This window comes from Zea mays, chromosome 2, assembly GCF_902167145.1.
Source record: "Zea mays cultivar B73 chromosome 2, Zm-B73-REFERENCE-NAM-5.0, whole genome shotgun sequence".
Classification (NCBI taxonomy): domain Eukaryota; kingdom Viridiplantae; phylum Streptophyta; class Magnoliopsida; order Poales; family Poaceae; genus Zea; species Zea mays.
Genome location: NC_050097.1, coordinates 106,237,758 through 106,263,860, shown reverse-complemented (window position 1 = coordinate 106,263,860; position 26,103 = coordinate 106,237,758). Strand labels below are relative to the sequence as shown.

General features: G+C 40.7%; 1 protein-coding gene across 1 annotated transcript; it reads left to right on the top strand.

Annotated features, from left to right (window-relative positions):
• The first annotated feature begins 5,606 nt into the window (after window positions 1-5,606).
• On the top strand, window positions 5,607-12,068 carry LOC103646788 (putative B3 domain-containing protein Os04g0347400). The gene is made up of 8 exons (XM_008671448.2): window positions 5,607-5,779; window positions 5,861-6,143; window positions 6,727-6,809; window positions 6,936-7,224; window positions 7,305-7,507; window positions 10,877-11,114; window positions 11,240-11,469; window positions 11,622-12,068. Exons 1-8 carry the CDS (start codon window positions 5,693-5,695, stop codon window positions 11,865-11,867), a joined length of 1,659 nt encoding a protein of 552 aa, XP_008669670.1. The 5' UTR covers window positions 5,607-5,692; the 3' UTR covers window positions 11,868-12,068.
• The last annotated feature ends 14,035 nt before the right edge of the window (window positions 12,069-26,103 follow it).

Here is a 26,103-nt window from a genome sequence, read left to right as displayed (position 1 = left end):
GCTTGAGTCGGACAACACACTGGATGAGTGTCTCACTGAACGTGCTCTTTTCCAGATGCCATCGGTGCTGCTACGGCTTTTTGCCACAATACTGGTGTACTGCGAGCCAAGCGATGTGGTTGTACTCTGGCAGAAACACAAAGATTCTATGTCCGAGGACTATCAACACAGGAGTCAAAACAAAACTCAGGTTGAGCAGATGGTATTGATTGACATTAGGAACATGCTGCAGTCAATGGTAAAGGACATAAACACATTCCCTCTACCTCCTATCATCGACGCATATGACGATGCTATTGGTAATGCTAGGGAGGTTTACGAGGAGGAAAGTATCAAACCGACAGAGGGAGATGTGGCTCTCAAAGACTCTCTTAACAAGGAACAAAGGGCCGCCTATAATAAGATTATGTCTGTCGTTGACACCGATCAGGGCGGATTGTTCTTTGTGGATGGACCTGGTGGCACCAGGAAGACTTATCTATACAGAGTGTTGCTTGTGACGCTACGCAACCAGGGCAAGATTGCAGTGGCAACATCTACATATGGCGTTGCGGCTTCCATAATGCCTGGAGGAAGAACCGCCCATTCACACTTCAAGATACCACTCACTATTGACGATGGCGTTGTATGTAGCTTCACGAAGCAGAGTGGAACAACAGAGTTGCTACAGAAAGCATATCTCATTATCTGGGATGAGGCTTCTTTGACTAAGAGACAAGTCGTGGAGGCACTGGACAATAGCATGCGCGATATAATGGGTCGCCCTAGACTGCCATTTGGTGGTAAAACCATTGTCTTCGGTGGAGATTTCAGACATGTCTCGCCTGTTGTTCGTAAAGGGTCAAGGGCTCAAGTGGTCGCGTCTTCGCTATGGATGCTTACCTATGGGAGTCCATGTCCCACTTAAAGCTTGTTAGCAACATGAGAGCAAAAAACGTCCCTTGGTTTGTGGAGTTTTTGCTGCGCATAGGCGATGGAACTGAGGACACAAATAGTGACAGCGACATTCGTCTTCCTGACGATGTATGTGTGCCTTACAGTGGGAGTGGCAGCGATCTTGACAACCTAATAGACTTCTCTTTCCCAAATCTCAACGAAAATATGTCTGATTCCACCTACATCACTTCAAGGGCGATACTGTCAACACGGAACGACTGGGTGGATATGATAAATGTTAAGATGATTGATCATTTTCAAGGGGAGCATATGGTGTACCATAGTTTCAACAGCGCCATGGATGATCCCCATAACTACTACCCACCTGAGTTCCTAAACACATAGACGCCTAATGGGCTACCACCTCATGTTTTGAAGCTCAAGATTGGATGTCCTGTTATATTGCTTCGGAATATAGACCCTGCAAATGGACTTTGCAATGGCACCGGGCTGGTCGTTCGTGGCTTCCAAAGAAATAGCATTAACGCAGAGATTGTACTGGGTCGAGACGTTGGAAAACGGATTTTCCTACCGCGTATACCTCTGTGTCCCTCCGATGAAGAGATGTTCCCTTTCTAGTTCAAAAGAAAGCAGTTTCCTATACGACTTAGCTTTGCAATGACAGTTAACAAAGCACAGGGTCAGACTATTTCCAATGTTGGTGTATACTTGCCTGAACCAGTGTTCTCTCATGGCCAACTATATGTTGCTCTATCTAGAGCGACAACCCGATCGAACATAAAGATTCTTGTCATCCCAGCCGTCGATGGGAGGAAAAAGTCGAGGAAGGGTGTAAAGAGAAACCCCACCATAGATTGTGGGACATATACTAAGAACATCGTCTACAAGGAGGTCCTAACAAACTAGACCCATGGTAAGAGTTGCATGTTCAGCTAACAAACTAATATGATGATGTTCGTCTTCTGTTTGATTGATCTGGTGTATTATCAAGTCATGTGTGCATGCTACAATTGTTTTTATTAGAGTCGCACAATTTTTGATAATCAACAACCTTCTTACTGCATGCATACTGTCTTAAAGTATTGTTGAGTTTTGGATCATTTGTGATATTAGCAATATAATTTATTATGCATCTAACAATTTGTTATGCATGGCGAAGCACGGGCACTGACCTATATTATACCTTATGAATGTAGGTTTTTGTCCCACGAGAATGGAATCTCTATTTGTAGGCTTGTCTCATAACAAGCCAAAAAAATCGGTGGCAATCACAATAGTTCGAGAAGGTATTATAATTTTTGTAGTACTTTATGGATCAATTTGTATTTTTTACGATAAATAATTTCAGTTTTATGTCACGACTGGTTGCTCCTAGACTATATTTGCACGCAGGGTGATCTTGCCCTCATCGATTTTATTAAGGAAATTCCTTGTGAACCAAGGGTAGAAGTCGTGCTTATTGATGACGTCTTTGTAGAAAGGAAATGGATGGAGTGTTTATTTCAGCCGAACACATATTTAGGTGATGAGGTAATCCATGCTTAGTTTTTAGATTTGGCGACCTTGTTATGTATAAGTTTTTTTACTCATCCTGATATTTTTAACCACAACTTACATACTTCCAGGTGATAGACTATTACATAAATTTAATAAAGGCTCAAAAGCATATAAAGTGTCGATCTGGAGGTCATGTCCACATAGAAAATGCTTTCCAGTTCAATTTTCTAAAGCGAGATGGTGATGTCGAAATTAAAACAGAGGAGCTATATCCAATTAAAGACATGGCACAAATATGTAGCGCTGAACGAAGGGTTTTACTTTACCTAGACCATGACATGGTAAGTATGAGTTTGCAATCTGAACAGTTAGTGTTTACATGTATTTTATTTTTATGCAATATTTATACTTGTTTTGTAGGTGTTTATTCTGATAAACATCCGAGAGACGCACTGGTATCTTTTCGTGATCAATGCAAAAAATATGGAGATACAAGTGCTCGATTCACTTGGTACATCACAAGACCGCAAAGACCTCTCTGACTCTATGAGTATGCACAAACTAAACAATTATGAATTCACTATTAACTTATCCCAATCTCTAATTTTGTTTTACAATATATAAAGATTAAAGGACTGCGAAGACAAATTGATATGATATCTCAACGTAAGGAGTTAAAAGACCACAGGTGGCCAGACCTCCAAGTTGCTTCTTGGTCGCTCAGAGAAATAGACATGGGATATGCAAAGCAGACAGATAGGTACACCCTAAAATCTTCTTTACCAATTTCTTCATTCATACTAATCTTTATGTTTTTATTAGTGTATATTGTAGCTCTTCATGTGGCCTCTTTCTTTTGAACTATATCGAATACTAGACAGGGGATGAATTGTCTGACAGTTTTACCCAGGTATATTATTACTACTATGACATATATGCAAATCTATAGTCAGTGTTACATATATAATGCCAAATTAATTGTTTCTTATTTGTAGATGACATGCCACACTTTAGGAAAAAATGGCTGCTATATTACTATCTTCAGACCTGAATAAGAGAAGGGGGTGTCTATTATATAAATATGAAAAAGAAGTTGACTCTGGAAGCCTATCAGATGTTGAGATATTAGAAAACCCAACAAATTTTAAGAAGAGGAAACTACCCCACATGCTTGATGATAGCGAAGTAGTGTTTGAAGATGAGGAAGGCCCTATTACTCAAGCAGACTTGCAAAGGTGGTTTGTTGATGATTGGGATAAAAGAACTCCTGTAAAAGTGTCTACCGATGGGTGCACTAATGACTTTTTAATGGTTGGTCTTTCCACAAAGGACATGCTAGTGACCAAATCCGATTCAATAGATGTTTTATGTGATTATATCATGGCAATAGAAGACGATACAACACTAGAGTAAGTGCTCATTGATTTATCTCTTTTATGTATACCCACTACTTAGATTCTTGATGTAGACTTTCGTCATGCTACATTACAGGATGACGTGGGTGCGAAGTTTCAATCCTTTTAAGATAGAAATCTTTGTCAAAGATCTGCAAAACATATTAACGATAAATCAAGATATGACTCTAAGATGTTTTGACATGGCTGTTCGGCTGCTTGCCAATAAAGAGTCACGTAGGCCGAAAGGAGAAATCATAAAGAATAGAAAGAATTATATGGACATGCGTTTCTAGGTAAGTTTGATTCCAATCATTAATGTATTAATATATAACATCTACATCTAATCCTCATGTGGACATGTATATATACTTATCCAGAGAATGGTTGGTTTTGGTAAACTTCCAAAGTACCATCAGGATCCTACAACAGAAGAGTTAGCCAAAACACTCGATTGTTGGCCATCAATGAATTATTATATCACGGGTTGTAGATATGTAAGTATGTGTTCATTTCGAATGTATTTATAAAGGACACTTCTTTGCAATCCTAATGACTGATATTTTGCAGGTTCTTATAACATGAAAATTCAACGGATGTCACGCCCTTTTTGTAATAGATCATGTTAAAAATCATGTGACTTTTATCGACTTTACACCGACTCAAGATTGGTGTAAACACATGTCATACAAGAGGTTCGTGGAAGTGATTATCATGGCCTCAAAGAAATATAAGATTGCTTACAGCAAGAAACGTTCTGGATGGGCGGAGGATATTTTTAAGTGGGAACATACGATTCAGACTAGTGTTCCAATTGACTTAATAGGGTATTTTCTTCGTACCACCTTCTCAACAGTTTAAATTTATTCTATGATAATCATTATATAAAACATAGTTGGCCAAACAGTATTCTATAGGTTTAATACCAGCTACCTCGTTCTACAAGCTATGACCATGTGAGGGAATGACAGACGAATGGAATTTGTTAGGGTGTGTGTAGTACGTTCGTTTCATGTTCAAAACATACATTCCGGTCATATAATACAAATTGACGTTTTGTTCTCTTATGTTTTTGTCTGTAGGATGCAAAGATTCTTCGAAGAAACTTTGTGATTGATCTGTTAAGTTATGAGAACAATTCGTGACGATATGTCATCCCTGCAAACATACAACAGAGACTTATCGATATCGCTAAAAAGGATTAGCTAATTATTGTACGGTTGTCGACACATTTGTCTGTAATTAAAAATTATAAATTAACTTTTTAGAAATAATTTGTGTGATATTGATAATATTTTCCACACGGATTTTGCATATTATAGTGATGTTTGTCGTTCCGTATCAATGTTTCATACAAATTTTTTACTTCCGTCGCAACGCACGTGCACATACCTATAACAATATAACACGCATATGTACATAAGTTATTGTGTTATTATATGTTCCATGTTCCGTCGCAACGCACAGACAATGTAACTCACGTAATATTTTTTATTTAAAAGATCTATTTACTCACGTAATAGGAATCTATACTAATCTATTAAGAACCTAACGTAGGCACCTGGTGCTACACGGCTTCACCTTCCCCACGCCCAGCACTCGCGCAAAAAATAATATAGAGCAAGTACTTGAACCCACACCCATTTGCTCCAGAAATTTGGGACTAACCAACAGACCCACATACATTAGTGTTTAAAAATAAACAATAATTATATTTGTAGTCTAGACATCACTCCACTTGCTCTCCCATTTCGTAGCAAGGCACATGCATATACCTAGTATACTATTAATTAAAAAGGAAACCAAAACGTCGTCCCCTGACCCCTCTATTTACTCATGTCATTCAAGGCAACCCGGGCCGCACGCTGGCACGCTGCAGTGCAGCGTTCAGCTTCAGCAGCGCCATGCCATTGCCCAGCGACTCTGGTTCTGGTGCGCGCGCCATGTCGAAGCAGTTCAAGGTCCTGCTTCCTACTTCCTTCCACAAGCTTGTAAGCACAGCCTTCCTCGATCGCCGGTCGATATCAGTTGCCGACGTTTCACTGAGCTCACGAAACCCACTGATTCCACAGCGCATCTCCGACGAGCTCGCCGGTTGCTTCGACGCCGGCGAGGGCGAAGGGGCGCCCGAGCCGACGGCCCTCGTGGTCAGTCCGTTCGGGAAGGTGTGGCGTGTGGAGGTGGTCCGGGACGGCCACGGTGCGTCGCTCGGGCGCGGGTGGGCGGAGTTCTTGGCCGCGCACGGCGTCGGCATCGGCTGGTTCGTCGTGCTCCGTTATGAGGGCGGCGGCGCGCTCACCGTCAAGGTGTTCGACACCAGCTTGTGCATTAAGGAGTTCGGCGCTCCGGCTGCAGGTGAACATTTGTTTTTAGGGAAGTCTTGGATGCTGCTGACTTTGAGGTTCCTAACCACTCTTTCCACGCAGTCTAAAAGAAAGAATTGATTTTGTGTTAAACTAGAATTGGAAACAGGTGCTTCGGAGAGACCAAACTCTTTACGGTTAAGGGCGTACTTGCCTACTGGGATGCATTCGAATTTATCTCAATCCATGTGTATTACTAGAGTGGACTGAAATAAAAAATTAAGTTATTTCCTTCCCAATTCACTTTAACACATATAGATCTAGTTGGATACGACTAAATATACTACACCTTCTAATTTCAAATGTGGTGTTTAAGGTAGCGACATGGTCTTCAAGATAATGCTTTGAATTGTAAATTTTTGCTGATTGAAATATACAATCTCAAATAGTATTTAATATAATTTTTTCTCCAGGATGAGTAACATCAAGTGTTGTATTGTGAATTTATAGTAACTTCTCTTATACTGACGGTCAAGTTTAAAAGGTTTGGCTGCAGCTAGAATTGACCGGCATTTGGAATTGGAGGCAGTATATTTTTTCAGTTTATATTGATACTCAAATCACGTTTTCTTCAGTTATGCCATCCAAAAGCTGCAAAAGTATTTTCTGTAAGCCACAATTCATCAGGATTTTTCATTCGAATCTCTCGGAAAAGATGGTATGCAAACTCAACTGTTTTTGTATTATCTTGTTGAACATTTTGAACTTGAGATGTATCATGAACATTGCGCTGTTTTTGTTTCATGCGCGTGTTGTTTTTTGTTCCATACTTGTGTTGTTGCAGATGTTGCCTGCTAGGTTTGTGAAAGATTACGTCAGTGAAGAGTGCCTAAACAGCCGGATAGCCATCATTTTCAGCCCCATTGCCAAATTTTGGCGTGTTGAGCTTAAGAACGATCAATCAGGCATCTTCTTCACAGGTGGCTGGTCACAGTTTCTAGACTTCCATGGAATAAAGAATGGTGAAGTTTTGCTCTTGAAATACGAAGGGAACATGGTTTTCAAATTCAAAGCATTTGGACTTAGTGGATGCCAGAAAGATTTCAAGAACCAGAATGCTGGGATTCAACTAAGTAAGAAAATGAATTGATGATTGGTGCATTGAGACTACTACTGGCAGATATGCATATAACTTTTGTCTTCTCATTGACAGATACTAAAAAACAACAGGAAACACCTCCCATCAGGAAACGTAAAAGCAATGATGAGAAGTCAAGCAGTGAAGAAAACAAGAGGCTAAAAACTCCAGTGACTTCTCCATCACCTTCTGATCCGTCACTGGAAAAACCCTATCAGATTGGGACATCATCTTGGATAAAGAAAAGGATCAACACCTATGCACTTGAGCAATTTCTTGTAAGCTCAGCTTTTGGTCTGTTTGAGTGCATTCTCTATTTTTGTTTTTTATTATTTTGATTCTGTATTACATTGCCTCTTTTATGATATCATATATAGAATTATAGATTATAGACTAGGTGCTTCAAATTCTATATCTTTCACTATCTCCAAATCATGTAAACATGGGTTTTAGACCTTTTATGGCACAACCTATTTTGTTCACCTTCCTTATCTGACTTCAAGTTTTATTGACCGAAGATATTATACCTTCTATCTATCTATCTATCTATCTATCTATCTATCTATCTATCTATCTATCATCCCTCCTCTTACTTGTAATCCTCTATTTTTAATACACAACTTAGAATCCATTAATTTTAATAAGTGATTTTAGTAAAAGGATCTTTTTTCTGCATGGTTGAGAAATAGAAACTAGCATGCATATGCATAACAAACAAACAACAACAAAGTCTTTTAGTGTCAAGCAAGTTGAAGTAGACTAGAGTTATAACCCATCAGAAGCCACAAATCAAGGTTCAAACATGGATAATTGTTTTTCATTCTCACCTATTCAAGGCTAAATCTTTAGGTATATTTCATCTTTTCAAGTCTTATTTTACTGGTTCTTCGCATGTCCACTTTGGTCTTCTCCCGCCTCTTTTTCCATTTTTGTCGCGTTTTAGAATCCCACTATGCACTTGTGCCTCTTGGAGTCTATGTTGGACATGTCTAAATTATCTCAATATGTGTTGGACAAGCTTTTCGTCAATTGGTGCTACCCCTAGCAAGGTTTTCAAGTCGATAAGTCGAGTCGAGTCGACAAGGTACTGACTTGGTGACTAGTCGATAAGTCAGTCGACTAGTCGTCGACTTGCCAATATAATGGTTGTTTTGCCTATATAATGGCTTCATATAGACAATATAGCATTTATATATGAAGAATGAGCATGTTTTACCTCATTTAAAACCTCAAACTGAACCAAATCAGCCACATAAGTGATAAGTCATAAACTCATAAGTCATAACAGCCATATAGTTCAAATTGGAAAACAAATAGCAAGAAAATATAGTTTAAACTTGAAAAGTCGAGCTCCCAGGACCGACTGGACGACTAGTCGCCGACTAGTCGACGACTAGTCGACGACTTGAAAACAGTGACCCCTAGTATATCACATATATCATCATTTCAGATATGGTTCCTTCTTGTATAGCCTCAAATGCACACATATTTTTTTGTAGAATTTATCTGTGGAACATCTTTTTATAGGCAGATATTCTACACCATACAAAATAGCAGGTCTAATCGTCGTCCTATAAAATTTGCCTTTTAGCTTCTATGTTATTCTCTTTTCACATACAATACCAGATGGTTGACGCCACTTCCTTTGTTCGCCTCTTATGACCTTATCCATCACCAATGCGAATAGATAAGGGCTTAAAATTGGCCTTTGATGTAGTTCAATTTTAATCAGGAAGTCATTTGTGCCGCTATTACTTGTTGAACAATAGTCACAACATTGTTGTACGTGTCCTTAATGTGTTCAATGTACTTTGTTCGAACTTTTTGTTTGTTCAAATCCCACCACATAGCATTCCTTGGTATTTTGTAATAAGCCTTCTCCAAGTCGATAAGAATTATGTGTAGGTCCTTTACTCCCTATACTGTTCCATCACTTATTTTATTAAGAATATAACTTTCATGGTTGACCTTCTAGGCATGACACCAATTTTGTTCATAGAGATCTTCATTATTTCTCTTAGACAATGCTCGATAACTCTCTCCCATAGCTTTCATAATGTGGCTCATCAATACAATTTTATATATCTCCTTTATTTTTTTGAATCGGTACCAATATACTTCTCTATCACTCGTTAGGCAACTTGTTCCACCAAAAGATATAGTTGAACAACTTGGTTAGCCATACTATAGCTATATCCTTTAGACATCTTCATGCCTCGATTGCTATACTATCAAGGCCCATTGTCTTACCTGCAGAAAGCGTCTATTGGTATCATCAAAAGAGTCATCTAGCTAAAAATGTTTTGTCCCCATCCTCTATATTAAACAATTTGTCAAAACACTCTCACCATCCATGTCTAATCTCATCTTCCTTCACTAGAAGATGCTCTATTTATCTTTAATGCATTTAACTTGATTTAAGGCTCATATATATATATCCTTCCTTTGTACTCAAACATTGGCAAAGATCCCATACATCCTTTCTTTTACCACACATACAACACGCTTTGCGGTCTTCTTTGCTCTCTTGTATTTCACTATGTTGTCCACACTTTAATAGCTCTTTATAGTTTCTTGTTCCGCCATCAAGTATCTTTAGCTTCACCTCCACTTCCTTTTGGTTTCCTTCACATCTATAAGACCACCTCCTGAATGCAGGTTGCCATCTTTCCTCACATGTTGTTTACATTATCTTCCTTCTTCCAAGTGCCCTCTTTGATGACCCTTTTCTTGAAGATTTCTGACATTTTCCATTTCGGTTTCTACCCATTTGTTCTCGTAATCTTGTTTTCTTTATCCCTACTGGCGCGTGAACATACCTAAAAACAAAAGTCTGCTAGCACAAACTTGTATTAGAGACAACACACTCATCAGGTACGACCTTGCAATCCAAACATGCTCGTTTATCCTCTCTTCTTGTGAAGATAAAGTTAATCTAACTGGAGTGTTGGCCATTACTATAGGTCACTTGATGAGATTCTTTTTTTCTAAAGGAAGTGTTGTCTATCAACAGGCCAAAAGCTATCGTAAAAATCCAAGACTTCCTCTCCCTCTCGATTCCTACTACCATACCCACAAACTCCATTAATTGCCTTGAAATCTACACTTGCTGTATCTTCGTGACCATTAAAATCTCCTACGAAAAGGTTCTCAATAGTAGTTATAGTTCTAATCATATTATCCAAGTTTCTTTTAGAAAAGTCTATTAGCACTTTCATCGTGTCCTACATAGGGGGCATACACACTTTATTTAAGACTAGATCACACATGACAAATTTGACTAAGATAATTATATCTCATTGTCTTTTGACATCCACCACACCATTCTTGAGGCTCTTATCAATTAAAACCCATACTTCATTTTTATTTCTATGGCTCGTCAATTTGACCGCCTTCTTAAGAATTTGGATCACAAACTCAACACTCTTTCTTTCTATGGTTGTCTAAAAAATAAAATGCATTTTTGACAAAATACTAGAGCATCTACGACAGCATTATTCATCTGCACTGCACTAAGAGAAAACTGCTAGCCAACCCATATGATCAGGCGCTCACAACTAACTAGCAATTAGTCAATCAGTATTCGGCCGCGGGCGATCAAATGTTGATGCTTAACGAAATGGCCTGCTACATCACAATGCTTGTAGGCGTTATCAGTGAAGTTCTGCAACTCGATTGGGTTCCGGATGGCTTGCACAATCACCCTTAAGACAGCAACGAACAGCACCAGATCATGGCAGGTGCGTGGTACTGCATACAAGTGGCATCGCTACATCATCGGAGTGGGCTGGAAGAGCTTCTGCCAGGATAACAGACTCAAGGCAGGCGACCTGTGCACCTTCAACATCATCGAGACCACGCTGTGGCATGTTACTATCACGCGCTGTAAGCACAAATATGAATCGATCAGTTTTTAGTTTTGATATTTAGAGTGTTCGCAATCGATCGAATGCGAGTTGAAATTTTTTTTTTACTGAAGTGCATGCTCATTTTTGTTTTATGATATGCAGCAGCATTAGCAGCAGATACTTTTAATAAGCAAAAAAAGCCACCTTGTTCATCCAGTAGGGACAAGAAGGGCAGTTCAAGCAGAGAAGGAGCAAAGAGGCCGAAACCTTCCATGGCACATTTCAGCAAGGTTCAGGTTCCGCCATCGTACGCAAGACGATGTGCCTACGACGTTGGACCGCCGCCCTGGATACGGAAGCAGATGAATGCCAGCACAATAAGAAATCGTCTTGTAAGGATGGTCATTCTCGCGTTTGATTCTAGGAAGTTAGTGATAGGGGTTAAGATCATCCAAAATACATATGAACCGTACGTTGAAAACACCTCGTTTTGATATTTTTTAAACCAGCTGTGCAACTAATGTGATTATTGCGATCACTGCAGTGTCTGGCACCGGCCTTCTGCAATCAGATTGAGTTGCGGCGACGCTGCGAGATCGTGCTCAAGACCTCGATCAACAGCAATCATTCTTGGCGGGTTGGTGGTCTCTCGCAGAAGAAGGGTAGTTACATTATTGGGCCCGGTTGGAAAAAATTCTGCACGGAGAACAGAGTTAAGGTTGGTGATGTCTGCACCTTCAATGTCATCGAAACCCAGCTGTGGCATGTCGTCATCACACGCCGTTGCTAAGCTATGGCTGTTGCAACCAGCATAGCTTGGGTTTGTTGTAACTAGTATGTTCGTTTGACTTTAATCCGTACCAGCTTTTACTGGTTCTACGGTGTTTTTACCTCTTCTTAGGGAATTGGCTGCACTTGCATGTTTCGAAACACTAGTTTGACACTATGCGTGAAATTAAACTAGCTCACGTTAACAAATCTCCTTTTTTTATTGTGTTCATATGCTGTATTTTGCTTCCTATGGATGTCGTATCTACTTGCAGTTACATATTTTAGATTTTTGGCTTACCTACATGAAACTGGCTTATGTCAAAGTATTCGTGTCATGTCTAATTAATGGTGATCCAGCGTCACCGCTAATGAATGATGGCTTAGCTACATACATATATTAACAACGTATGTATACCATGTTTTATATTGGTGTATCACATATAGTTATATTCTAATCAACAATTTGACAAACAAATAGTTGGGGTAAAGATCGAAGATGATTACTTCTAAAATGAAAAGAAGATTCTTTTTTATTACATGGTCCATATAATTTATCATTTGATCAAAACAAAAAAAGCATATAATTTGAGCTGCCGGCCTACTCGTGCTGCAGTTGCCAGCTCTAGCTTCTGCTTCTTCTCGTCCCCCAACCATAACACTATGGGTCTATGGTCCTATTGGATTCACAAAATTTAGTGAAGTTGGTAAAATAGGTTATTAGGAGCTTTAGAAAATTGTGAAGTTGAAGTTGCGGACCGTTAGAAGACATTTTGATAAATTATTTTGTTTCTTATTTAAATTAAAAAATATTTTTTTAAACCACTTACATTTATATTATAAACTATAACTTTAAGTTGAAGTTGGAACCTAAAGCAATATCAAACACCCTCTGTATCATAGATCCATAGGTTTCACACTTCAGAGAAATAATGTCATACACTATAACAGCTACAGTCATTTTCGGCGGCCAGGAACCGCAAAAAATAAGACCTTTGCCGCAAAAAATAAGCTATTTTCGGCGGCCTTAGGCTTATTTTCGGCGGTTCCTGGCCGCCAGAAAAAATTAGCCGAAAATAAGGCTATATTTTCGGCGGCCCGAGTCCAGCCGCCGAAAGTAAACTGTTATTTTCGGCGGCTACTACCTGGCCGCCGAAAATAGTCAACTTTCGGCGGCTTGTCCCCTGGCCGCCGAAAATAGTACTCCTTATTTTCGATGGCCCACTGGGACCGCCGAAAATTAATAATTTCAGAAAAATTTTTGAAAAAATGCAAAAATTACAGCAAATTCATCAACAATATAATCATAATAAAATGACAGAAACATTAAATCCACAATTCACAAATAGTCCACAACATAAAATTAGAGTCCATTACAACATCCGAGTTCACAAATAGTCTATACAACATAAAGTTCACAAATAGTCCATTACAACGCACAATTCGGCACAAAACTAACACCATCACATATCGGGGTCGTTGGAGTTGTGACCACTACCTCCAGAAGCAAAAAAACTCGTTGACAAAGTCGTGTAACGGGTTTGGATTCTAAAGAAAAAAAAGACATTAATAACGACAGTGTTTACATGCATGACCACTATTCAAACAAATTGTTTGTCAAACTAACCTCTCCTGGAGTAGCTCCCTCCCCTGCATAAGCTCCTCCTAGTGCTGGTATCACCGGTGGTGGCGTGTGGCCCATGACCCCGGATCCCTACAAAATCAAGTTTAGTAAAGATTTGAAAGGTTGATACAAACGACAAGTCTTAACTAAATTGAAGCACCTGAGGTGGAGGTGGATGTGGTGGAGCATGTAATCCCCATTGAGGCATCGACGACTGAAATTGAGGGAAAACAAATGGTTGCTGTTGTGCCTGGTCTGGAAAACAAGACTGTTGCAAATATAATATATTAGTTATAGAACCAATATCGACCGTGTTGAGGATAAATAAGACACTCACGTTCATTGCTTGTTGCGTCTGTGCGTTGTAAGCAGCCATGTACTCTGATTGCTGTTAGAGGAATGTCATTTGTTGTTGCCGCAGCTCTTCACGAAACTTTTCTTGTTGCTCCCTCATAGCGTCCTCCATGCTAGATAAAGAGCGGCGACTACGACTGCTACTACCACAACCCGCCTGCGACGAAGAGCCACCACGAGAACGCAAATCCGTCGAATCGATAACACCGGTAAACATAGAATATCTTGAAAAACAAGAAAATTAGTTATTCGGTCATAGTTTCAATATTATTGAAAAAATTCACAAGTTCATACCGTCCATGCGCCTTTCCTCCAATAGAATACACAACTTCAACGTCGATGGTAGCCGATCCTCGCCAATCGTAGTGTTCTCCATACTTCCTAACCATCTCTTGCCCGTATGTCTCCTGCAATACAATATGAAGGTTCAGCACACATGTAATTTATAGCTATATGGCAAGAAAACATTAATCCTAACAACAACTAACCATACGCTCAATGGCCGCTTGACTACACAGCTCATCGGAGATGTCACTGTTTTTCGCTCTATGCCCTCTCCTATAAACATCGATTGGGCTCGTGACAACTCCAGTTTGAGCCTCCTTCAAATATATGAGTTTAATTCAGTTTCATTTCTGAGTAAAACAGAATACTACATACTCACCATTCGCTTCGCCAACCAAATGTGTCCATCAGCCCCATAGGTATGGTTGACTACGACCTCATCATCGTCCTCGTCCTACTGATGGCGCTGCCTTTGTCGATTCCTGTTAGACTTCTCAATCCGCTCGGGCGAAGACCATATCTCACACAAAGCCTTGTAAGCCTGCGGCCGGTGTTCCATCCATGGAAGAGTTACCTGCATCTAAAGCTTTAGCTCAAAATTACATTCACATCTGAATGAGCTGCTAAATTAGATTTTTACCTCCATGTACTCGTCTACAGTCAAGTAGACATCCGAATATTGTCGAATGTTGTTGATAGAATGACCTTGGCGCTTCATGTACGCGTTCACAACCTGTAGACGAGCATTGGAAAATGCATCCCTGCACACCTTCTTCGCATTTTTCTCTAATACTCGGTCTGCATGCTCTTGAGCCTCAGGTTCCACATGATAGCGTCTCTGTCCAACATCAAATATAAAATTAGTTTGAAAACAGCTAATAAATGTTTGTTTGAAACATTACTCTTACCCAAAAGTCGTGCTTGACGGTGCCTTGAGCAGTTCCATATGTAGCATGTGGAGCTAGTGCGAAGTGCGACCAGCTAGTGCAAGGAACCACCACACCTTTCGGGTCGCTGACAATTCCTGGATTATGTAGACGACAGAGGTTACCTAAGACTTGATTAACCTGTCTATGGTGACCTCGGTCGTCGAAAGACGTGTCATCCCATTGGCTGCATGACAAAAAAACAAGGAAGTCATGTCATATATATAGTGTACAATAAACAAATAAGTAAGAACAAAGTGGCCAAACCTGAGTACCTATCACCAACCGGGATGATCAGTACCCGAGCTTCAGATTGTGCAGGCGCTGACGGAGGTAGGACAAAGTGGCCCTTCCGAGTGTCCCTTCGTCGAACGACAGGAGCCTCGGTGGTATCGTCATCCGCCTCAGCATCTATGCCCGCGACCTCCTCATCCTCCTCCTCATGGGCCTGCACCTCCTCCTCCTCATGGGCCTGCTCGTCCTCCTCCTCATGGTGTTGCACCTCCTCCTCGTCGTCCTCCTCTTCCTATGGACATGAAATAGAGACATGTAAGACACATTTATATATAAGTGACTGACAAATAAGATCAATTACATAAACATTTACATCGGTACTCCGTTGTAGAGCGATAGGTGTATCACGCGGTTCTGGTCGGGCGTGTCTCAGCAACGCCTCCTGTCTGCTCTGGCTAGAAGAACTCCCTTGGAAAAGGGAACGTGCACCAGGGAGTATCCTGCTAGCCGCATTAAGAAACCCCCTAGCAGTGCGCTTTGTTTTCCTACCACTCATCCTGTTCAATAGAAAAACATTGAAGGTATTAGCTCCATAAAATTAAGTGGATTAATAAAAAATCAAATAATACATCACATAAAATTAAATTATGCATTACACATCAAAATTCATCGGAATCACGATCAAGGAGTCTTCTTCGATCCAAATCTCACAATGTGGCTTTTTTGTTCCTTGGATTTCGTTTTCGTTTTGGTGCAACACACTCATCAGCAGTGACATTGTTACGGTCTCCGACTAGTGAGTTCAGTGCAACACCCTCATCGATAGTAAAAGTGGTTGGCAATTCTTCTTCTTGATAAACATCATCGGCCTGTTCGTCTTTGAATTGATAACCAATAGTGCAAGGAGTATGTAAACGTTCCTTAGGGTTCAACTTGTGAACTACCCACCATGCTTTAAACTTCGGATTTGGGTACGACATATAGTAGACCTGCTCGCACTGGTGTGCAAGGATAAAATTATCATGGCCTCGAAGTCGTTCCTTGTGCTTTACTTCAGTTATGCCATATTGACTTTGTCTAATCCCATCAGTGCTGTCAAACCAATCACATAGAAAGAATACTAATTTCAAAGTTTTGTTCCCTGCAAAATTAAACTCTAGGATGTTTTGAATGATGCCATAATAATTAGTTTCTCTTACGAGTGCATCGAGTGCCCTAGTCAGAACTCCAGTGTTACGTGTGGCTGCACGAGGATGAGACTTTTCAAATTGGTTTGAACGAGAACGGAAGCCATTCACATCGTATCGACCAAAGGTTCTTCAAGTCATCGTCCCATAAGATAGTTGTCTCAAGTCCTCATGTATGTTAGGAGTCTTTGTGCACTGCAAATAATATACAGTTAAAATGACTACCTCACGTAAAAAGCTAAATGACATCAAAGTAAGGAATATAAAGAGTTTACATGCTCCTGAAACCAGTCAACAAAATTAGGTCTTCCTTGCCTCCCATTGAAAGCTCTCTTGTGGGTTTTGGTGTTTGGATGACAACTCAATTAAAGGACGAACAAGTGTGCTAAGTGTTGAACAAGTGCTTAATGAAAAACTAACAAGGTTCAACACAAGTGAACAAGTGTGATGGTCCATGGACTAGATTATGGATAGATAATGGACATCACAAGTAAGATGGACATTGCATAAAGTGAGACTCGGGTGCATAGCTCAGAGACAACTGATCAGGCCAAGGATGGAGGCAAGAAGAGCTTCGAGGTACCAAGTGCACGGGAGAAGGTCAAAGAGGCCGAGGAACCCAAAGCCAATGGTGAAGAAGAAGACTTGCAAAGTCAAGGGTGATCGAGTTGAGAAGAGCTATGGCACATCAAGGATCACTACATAAGGACGTGACTTACAACCAATGAGGAAACATCTATGGTTATGTGGTGTAAGTCATAAGGCTCAAGATCAAGCTCTAAGAAGGAGATCAAGGTCACTAGAAGGAGAACAAATGTCAAAATCAGAACTGGAAGCAGCCCAAAAGAGCTAAGTGCACTTTGACCTTTAGTTTGGGTTGTTCCTAGTTTGGAAATATTCTATGTGACCTTTGCAGGATGTTGGAGCTCAGAAATGTCAGTCTAGATCAAGTTAAGCTGACTTGATGATTTATGAGTCCAACATCAATCTAAAGCATGTCAAATAATATAGTGATGAAAATCCAAGAGAAGGTATGTTTCTAGACTTAGTACATTGGTTTTTGTGTACTAACATATTTGTCTAAGTGTTAGAAACAGAGAAAAGGATAAAAGAAAAGAGATGCAAAAGGATTCGATGTGTATAGCCAAGACTCAGCTCAGTCTGGCACACCGGACTGTCCGGTGGTGCACCGGACAGTGTCCGGTGCGCCAGGCTGAACTCCGGTGAATAGGCCACTCTCGGGAAAGTCTGGCGGTGTACGACTATAATTCACCGGACTGTCCGGTGAGCCAACAGTCGACTGCGCCAACGGTCGGCAGCGCTATCAGCGGGCGACACGTGTCATGAGCCAACGGTCAGTTGGCGCACCGGACTGTCCGTTGCGCACCGGACAGTGTCCGGTGAGCCAAGACGACTGTTGCTCCAACGGTCAGCTGTGCCAGTTTTGGAAGGAGATCGGGCACCGGACAAGCTACAGTACCTGTCCGGTGGTGCACCGGACTTTCCGGTGCGCCACCCGACAGAAAGCAAATATTGCCTTCCAAATGAAGTTCAACGGCTCCTAGGCCCCTTGGTCTATAAAAGGGACTCCTAGGCGCCTCCAACAGATATACAAGTGCATCCAACAAGTGTAGACATCACTCGGATCAATTCTCTCTCTCCCTCTCGTGTATATCTCTCTAGTTTGTGTAGAGGCAAAGCTATAAGCCTTGATAGAGTGGAGAAGTGCTGCAAAGAGCTAGAGCAAGGTCTTGAGCATATAGTTACTTTGCCGGAGTGCTGCCAAGAAGATTGTAAGCAGCCGCGGCTTCGTTGTAACCAACTCAACATAGTGAAAGGCTCTATCTGTCATACGGACAGATCTGAGCAAACGGAGGAAGGAGTTGAAATAGACTCCAAGCCCAGGTGTGGCTAACTCCAACGAGGACTAGGCAAGCATTTCAGGCTTGGCCGAACCTCGGGATAAATCCTTGCGTCTGTGTGCTCTGTTCTGAATTGTGCTCTGACTCTCTGTCTTACTCGCTTTTATTTCTGCACTTCAACACTTATCTGTGGTACAAGTTATATTTGAAGTGCAGGACATTTTGAGACAGGATCTTCTATTCCGTTGCAACCTACTCGAAGGGGCCTCTCATTCCACTGCGTTCTAGTCTTCGAGTAGAGTAAGAATTTAAGTTTTAAAGTGATAATTTTTATTCGCCTATTCACCCCCCCTCTAGGCGACATCTAGATCTTGTTCCCGGGCAAAGGGAACTTTCAATTGGTATCGGAGCTAGGCCTCTCCAGTGTGGGCTTAGCCGTCCGGAGATGATGATGTCGTCACAAGAGGTAACTGTAGAACTTCTTCTAGGCGATGGCTCTAATTATAAATCTTGGTCTGTCTCTATTTATAATGCCTTCATGCGTGTTGATCCTGATTTGAGACAGATCTTTAGTAGAAGTATTTTTCCCTCCAATTTTAGTCAAAATCCTTCTAATGATGAACTAAGATGTTTGTCTCTCAATCACCATGCTTGCAACATCTTAGTTGACCGTGCCTATTTTGCAATCATGAGTAGTGATAGTGATTTATTTGTTGATGCTCATGATCTATGGACCAAAATTAAGTTAAAATTTTTTAAGTCCATATGCACTGCTTCTGCTCCCTCTATTGTTGGTAGTACTAACTTGTCCAAGGGAGAAGAACGAGAGAGATGGACACCAAGCGATGGATCCACCTCACCGACAGGTTCATCTCCCACTTGTTATACATGTCTTGTTGCTAACGATGAGAATGGAGATGAAAGCAATCATGAGGAGGAAAATGAGGATGAGGAGTCTACATCATCACAAGGTACATTTTCCTATTTTGCTTCCACTGACAATAGTGACAGGGAAAATGAGATCGACGATGTAGAAGAAGAGGAGATTCGTCGTTTCTACACCCATCTCAACAAAGAAGACAAAGCGCTCTTGGTTAAGCTGTTGAGAAGGAACAAGGAACAAGGCGAGACGCTTCTCAGGCTAGAGGAAACTCTCATCAAAACCAACGACAGCCTGGAGAAGATGACCAAAGAACATGAGGAGCTAAAGTGCTCTCATAATGATTTGGTCCAACGGTATGATTCAGTTTTAATTGAGCAAAGAAATAATGATGATGTTTTATCTAATGTTGCTCAACTTAAAACTGAAAATTCAATGCTTAGGAGTCAAGTAGAAATGATAAATTTAAAAAAACTTGCTCTAGGTGAAAAGTATGATATGTTGTCGTATTCTCATAGTAAACTAGTTGATGACCATATCATGCTTGATGTTGCTCATGAGGTTGTAATTACAAACTTAAATTCATGTGAACCTCATTCTTGCACAAGTACACATTTGGATAATATATCACCATGTGCTAACCCCCGTCGCTCAAAAGGAAGCGAATGTTTGAATGAGCAACAAGTTGTAGGGTCAAAAAGGAAATTGCTTGGAAACAAGAAACAAAGACAATTAAGGAGAAGATGCCTTGCTCGACTTCCTGAAGATATCTACGAACACGTGGTGAAGAAGCTTGAGGAAGGAGAAACCGCAGCAAGGGTCAAACTCCTTGAGAAAGATGATCCTAAAGCAATAAGTGAAGAAATCAACAAGAGACAAGAAAAAGGTAATGATTCAATTAGTCATGTTATTTGCACTAATAATCTCTCTATGTCATTCAAAAGCATAAAGAGAAGAGGAAAAAGGAGGTGCTTCAAGTGCAAGAGATTAGGTCACCTCATTGCTTCTTGTCCATACAAAGACAAGGACAAAGGGATAAGGAGATGTTTTGGATGCAATGAAAAGGACCACATGATCACCTCATGTCCGGTCATAAAGAATCAAGGACATGCACCCTCCAAGATGACCCTCACCAAGGAAAATGATAAACAACAAGCGTCATGTCGGGTTAAGCGACGCTTCTGCTACAAGTGTGGTGAGCAGGGTCATCTATCCAAGGTATGTAATAAAGGTGAGGTTCCTAAGCAAGTAAATTTGTCTCAATCTCATTCGCTTAGGAGACCCAAATCATACACTTGTGCTAGATCTATAACGAGATCACCTAGAACTAGCACAAAGGCTATTTGGGTACCAAAGGCACTTTTAGTTGAACGTCATGGACCCATCCCGAGATGGGTAGCAAATTGTGCCAAGTAGACCATGCAGGTGCCTCGAGATGGACTGGAGACCATGGAAGAGCTTAAGATGGTTAATTCAAACTCTATGCTTAAGCTGTTGATTGTTATTGTCTATTCATTGACCCAAGGTTGAATGATTGTGCAATTCAAATCCCATGTTCATCTCAAGTTAAATATGTTGTAGAGGTCTTGAATCATTATTGGTGAATCAAGCAAAGGACCTTGATGAGAATATGCAACTTGCTCTCCAAAGGACGGTACCCGGGTATCTTAAATACATTATTGCAAATCAGTATTGCTTTTAAGGTTGATTGTTGTGCTATTTACAGCTATGCTTTTGGGATTGCTTGTGTTGGATACTTGTTAATCATTGATTCATGAGTTCAAAGATCACACTGATGCTTGCTTAATCATGATTGTGTAAATCATTCCATGGGTAGCTTATCATTTGATATATTTACCATGATTAACTCTTTGTGTGTCCATGGATAAACCTGTATCTTTTTATAAATCATGCTATATGGTGTGTAATAAATAACCAAAGTGCAAGCATGATAGTTGTTGCTTAGTCCATGTTCAAATAAGTACTTGGTATTGGCATTGGTATTGGCACTCTATGTATAACAATGGTATGCGCCTTCAATGCACCCTCTTGAGCTATGAGGTGCATGAGCAAAAGGAGTCCTCATTTGGTGACAACTGGTGCTCTCATGGCCATTCAGGTAAAAGGCAAAGGTATGGAGAATGGAACTATACAGTTATTAAATATCTTGAAATTCCATTGATTGTGATCACAGCTATGTTCTTGCCTTTGAATTGGTAGTATTTTTGTTTAGGTGCTCTTTTCTTTAAAATATTGTTTCTTTTGGTGTACCTAAGAAACCTTCTTAATCATGGTGTTCTTAGACAATTACGCCTTATATGCATGATCGTGTTGTTTTTCAATTGGTATATGTGGAGAATGATTGTCATGTATGAAGCATGTCTAGGTTGCTTGTAAGATGTTATACTACTTGAGGCATGCATTGTTGTAGTAAGTTAACTATTCAACAGGTATCTCCTTGTGATAGAATTGATAGAGTATGCCTTGACCAAGAGATGTTGTGATCCCCTCTAGTTCTGAGGAAGCTAGAATGTGCAAAGTGCAAGTCATTCAAATACTTGATGCACAACTTTAGGGGGAGCACACATAACATGTGTCTTTTGAGACTAATTGTTTCTTGAGTGATCTTGTATAGTCTCAAGGTGGAAAAGAGAAGATGAGCAAGAAATGGAGCAATCATGACTTTGGTACCTCCATAAGTAGAGTATTTTGTATCTTAAGTTGTAAGTAAATGCATATTTTTAGACTGCTCATGCTCTATAATATTTGGTGTTACTAGATGCTGATCTTTAAATATCATGGAGCCATGATAATAAATGAGTTTTCAATTGGTAGTCGTGATAGTTTGCCTCAATTGACATCTCTTGATAATCACTAGAATAGGAGTTTCATCTTGTGCCACAATACTATAACTTGTTCTAAGTTTGGTGTCTTAGCAACAAGAAAAGGTAGGATAAAGGATCAGGCACAAGTGTGGAGGAGCCTCCTAGAGATTAAACTCTCAAGATGGAAAGTACACTGCAACATGGTAAAGGTACAAAAGGAAGTATTGATCTTTTTGCGTATATGTATCTTAATTTTACTCAAATGTTGGTGGTGCATATGTTTAATGAGTAAGGGGGAGTCTTGATAATGTGTTTTTCCTCCTTAACACCCTGCTGTCCCTTGACATCATTCTATGTTCTTGCTTGAATATGGTTTTGGTGTTTGATGTCAAAGGGGGAGAGATTGTGCATTAAAGCTTATCTCAACCTGAGAGGAAAGCTTATTCTAAAGGGGTGATGTGTTAGTTTGAGCATTGTTAGTGTGTTATTGATAATTCCTATCATATGCTTCTTGTTGTAGTATATGTGTTGCATCATATGGTGATGATGCAAAACTAGTGCTTCCGCTGCTATGAATTAATTGGCATGTGTTCATGTGGGTAATGGTGCATGTGGTTAATGGGTTAATGGTGCTTTAAATTGGTATCTTAGTTTGAATTGGTATCTTAATGGTGAATAGTAGTAGGTTGATATTCCTGTGATATATCCACTCAATTGATTGGTGTTTAACTCTGATTCTGTGCATTTGTGTGTTATAGCATCATGATTTGATCCTTGACACAATGCATCCCACAAGTGCTAAGGTGTAGAAATGCTTCTAATTGCCTGAGCATGTGCATATTGGCATTTAAGGCCAAAGTTATGATTTTGATGTAAGCACATATTTAGGGGGAGCATTCTATAAACATAGAGTTCAAAATGTGTGCTTTAAATTTCACTCTTATGTAAGCTTTAATTGTGTTGCCATCAATCACCAAAAAGGGGGAGATTGAAAGCTCTCTTGTGGGTTTTGGTGTTTGGATGACAACTCAATTAAAGGACTAACAAGTGTGCTAAGTGTTGAACAGGTGCTTAATGTAAAACTAACAAGGTTCAACACAAGTGAACAAGTGTGATGGTCTAAGGACTAGATTATGGATAGATAATGGACATCACAAGTAAGATGGACATTGCATAAAGTGAGACTCGGGTGCATAGCTCGGAGACAACTGATCAGGCCAAGGATGGAGGCAAGAAGAGCTTCGAGGTACCAAGTGCACGGGAGAAGGTCAAAGAGGCTGAGGAACCCAAAGCCAAGGGTGAAGAAGAAGACTTGCAAAGTCAAGGGTGATCGAGTTGAGAAGAGCTATGGCACATCAAGGATCACTACATAAGGACATGACTTACAACCAATGAGGAAACATCTATGGGTAAGTCATAAGGCTCAAGATCAAGCTCTAAGAAGGAGATCAAGGTCACTAGAAGGAGAACAAATGTCAAAATCAGAACTGGAAGCAGCCCAAAAGAGCTAAGTGCACTTTGACCTTTAGTTTGGGTTGTTCCTAGTTTGGAAATATTCTATGTGACCTTTGCAGGATGTTGGAGCTCAGAAATGTCAGTCTAGATCAAGTTAAGCTGACTTGATGATTCATGAGTCCAACATCAATCTAAAGCATGTCAAATAATAGAGAGATGAAAATCCAAGAGAAGGTATGTTTCTAGACTTAGTACATTGGTTTTTGTGTACTAACATATTTGTCTAAGTGTTAGTAACAGAGAAAAGGATAAAAGAAAAGAGATGCAAAAGGATTGGCTGTGTACAGCCAAGACTCAGCTCAGTCTGGCACACCGGACTGTCCGGTGGTGCACCGGACAGTGTCCGGTGCGCCAGGCTGAACTCCGGTGAACAGGCCACTCTTGGGAAAGTCTGGCGGCGTACGGCTATAATTCACCGGACTGTCCGGTGGTGCACCGGACTGTCCGGTGAGCCAACGGTCGACTGCGCCAACGGTCGGCAGCGCGATTAGCGGGCGACGCGTGTCATGAGCCAACGATCAGTTGGCGCACCGGACTGTCTGTTGCGCACCGGACAGTGTCCGGTGAGCCAAGACGACCGTTGCTCCAACGGTCAGCTGTGCCAGTTTTGGAAGGAGATCGGGCACCGGACAAGCTACAGTACCTGTCCGGTGGTGCACCGGACTGTCCGGTGCGCCACCCGACAGAAAGCAAATATTGCCTTCCAAGTGAAGTCCAACGGCTCCTAGGCCCCTTGGTCTATAAAAGGGACTCCTAGGCGCCTCCAATAGATATACAAGTGCAGCCAACAAGTGTAGACATCACTCGGATCAATTCTCTCTCTCTCTCTCTCTCGTGTATATCTCTCTAGTTTGTGTAGAGGCAAAGCTATAAGCCTTGAGAGAGTGGAGAAGTGCTGCAAAGAGCTAGAGCAAGGTCTTGAGCATATAGTTACTCTGCCAGAGTGCTGCCAAGAAGATTGTAAGCAGCCACGGCTTCGTTGTAACCAAGTCAACATAGTGAAAGGCTCCATCTGTCATACGGACAGATCTGAGCAAACGGAGGAAGGAGTTGAAATAGACTCCAAGCCCAGGTGTGGCTAACTCCAACGAGGACTAGGCAAGCATTTCAGGCTTGGCCAAACCTCGGGATAAATCCTTGCATCTGTGTGCTCTGTTCTGAATTGTGCTCTGACTCTCTGTCTTACTCGCTTTTATTTCTGCACTTCAACACTTATCTGTGGTACAAGTTATATTTGAAGTGCAGGACATTTTGAGACAGTATTTTCTATTCTGCTGCAACCTACTCGAAGGGGCCTCTCATTCCACTGCGTTCTAGTCTTCGAGTAGAGTAAGAATTTAAGTTTTAAAGTGATAATTTTTATTTGCCTATTCACCCCCCCTCTCGGCGACATCCAGATCCTGTTCCCGGGCAAAGGGAACTTTCACCCATGTTGTCGCATCATATCTAGTTGTTTGCTTGTAGGCTGATGGGAATAAGTCCAATTTTCCTCGTCGAACTTACTGTATGACAAATAAGTAATTAAATATGGCTCCTTTGGCAAAGAAATTAAGGGGTAAAATAAAGACTTACATAAAATATGGCTCCATCTCTTCCATATTAGAGTACATGTATAGCAATGCGGACATTCTTTCATCCATGCTAAGGTGGTAGAACGTGCCCAAACTAGTACTTGTGCCTCTCCATTGGAAAATGTTGAGATCACTGACATGAGGTTCCTCATCGACATTGTATCACATGGTAGCAGCATAGACATTATGTTCCTCTGTGAAATACACACTCGTGAAGTATGAAACCTCCTTTAGCAAAAAAGCTTCAGCGATGCATCCTTTTACTCTAGCCTTATTTCGAACCATGCCTCGCAGATTTTTGAGTGCACGTTCAATGTGATACATCCACCTATATTGTACAGGTCCACCAACCTTTGCCTCATATGGAATGTGAATAAGTAGATGCTCCATCAGATTGAAGAATCCAGGTGGGAATATTTTTTCTAGCTTGCATAACAACATTGGTATTTCTTTCTCCAACTTCTCCATCATATTTTTACTTATTTCTTTGTTACAGATCTGCTTGTAGAAATAACTTAGCTCAGCTATTGCTTGCCACATGGCGTCGCGCATATAACCACGAAACATGACAGAGATAATCCTCTCCATTAATATATGGAAGTCATGGCTCTTTAACCCAGTTAGTTTTCCCGTTTTCAAATTCACAGCTCTTTTCAAGCCCGCAGCATAACCATCGGGAAATGTAATTTTTTTTTTCATCCATCTCATTACCTCGATCTTGTCTTTAGAGGTAAGACAGAACAAGGCACGTGGCGGCTTGCCGTTGTCATTGAGCACTTGGGTTGGTCGGTCACAAAGCATTGCTAGATCTCTTTGAGCTTTCAGATTGTCCTTTGTTTTTTCAAAATGCATGCAGGTGTGTATGAGGGCTTCATCAACATTACTTTCTTGGTGCATGACATCAATGTTGTGCACAAGAATCAATGACGACATATAAGGGAGTTCCCAGAGACCACATATATGTGTCCAGTTGTGGTTCACTCCGAATCCATCGT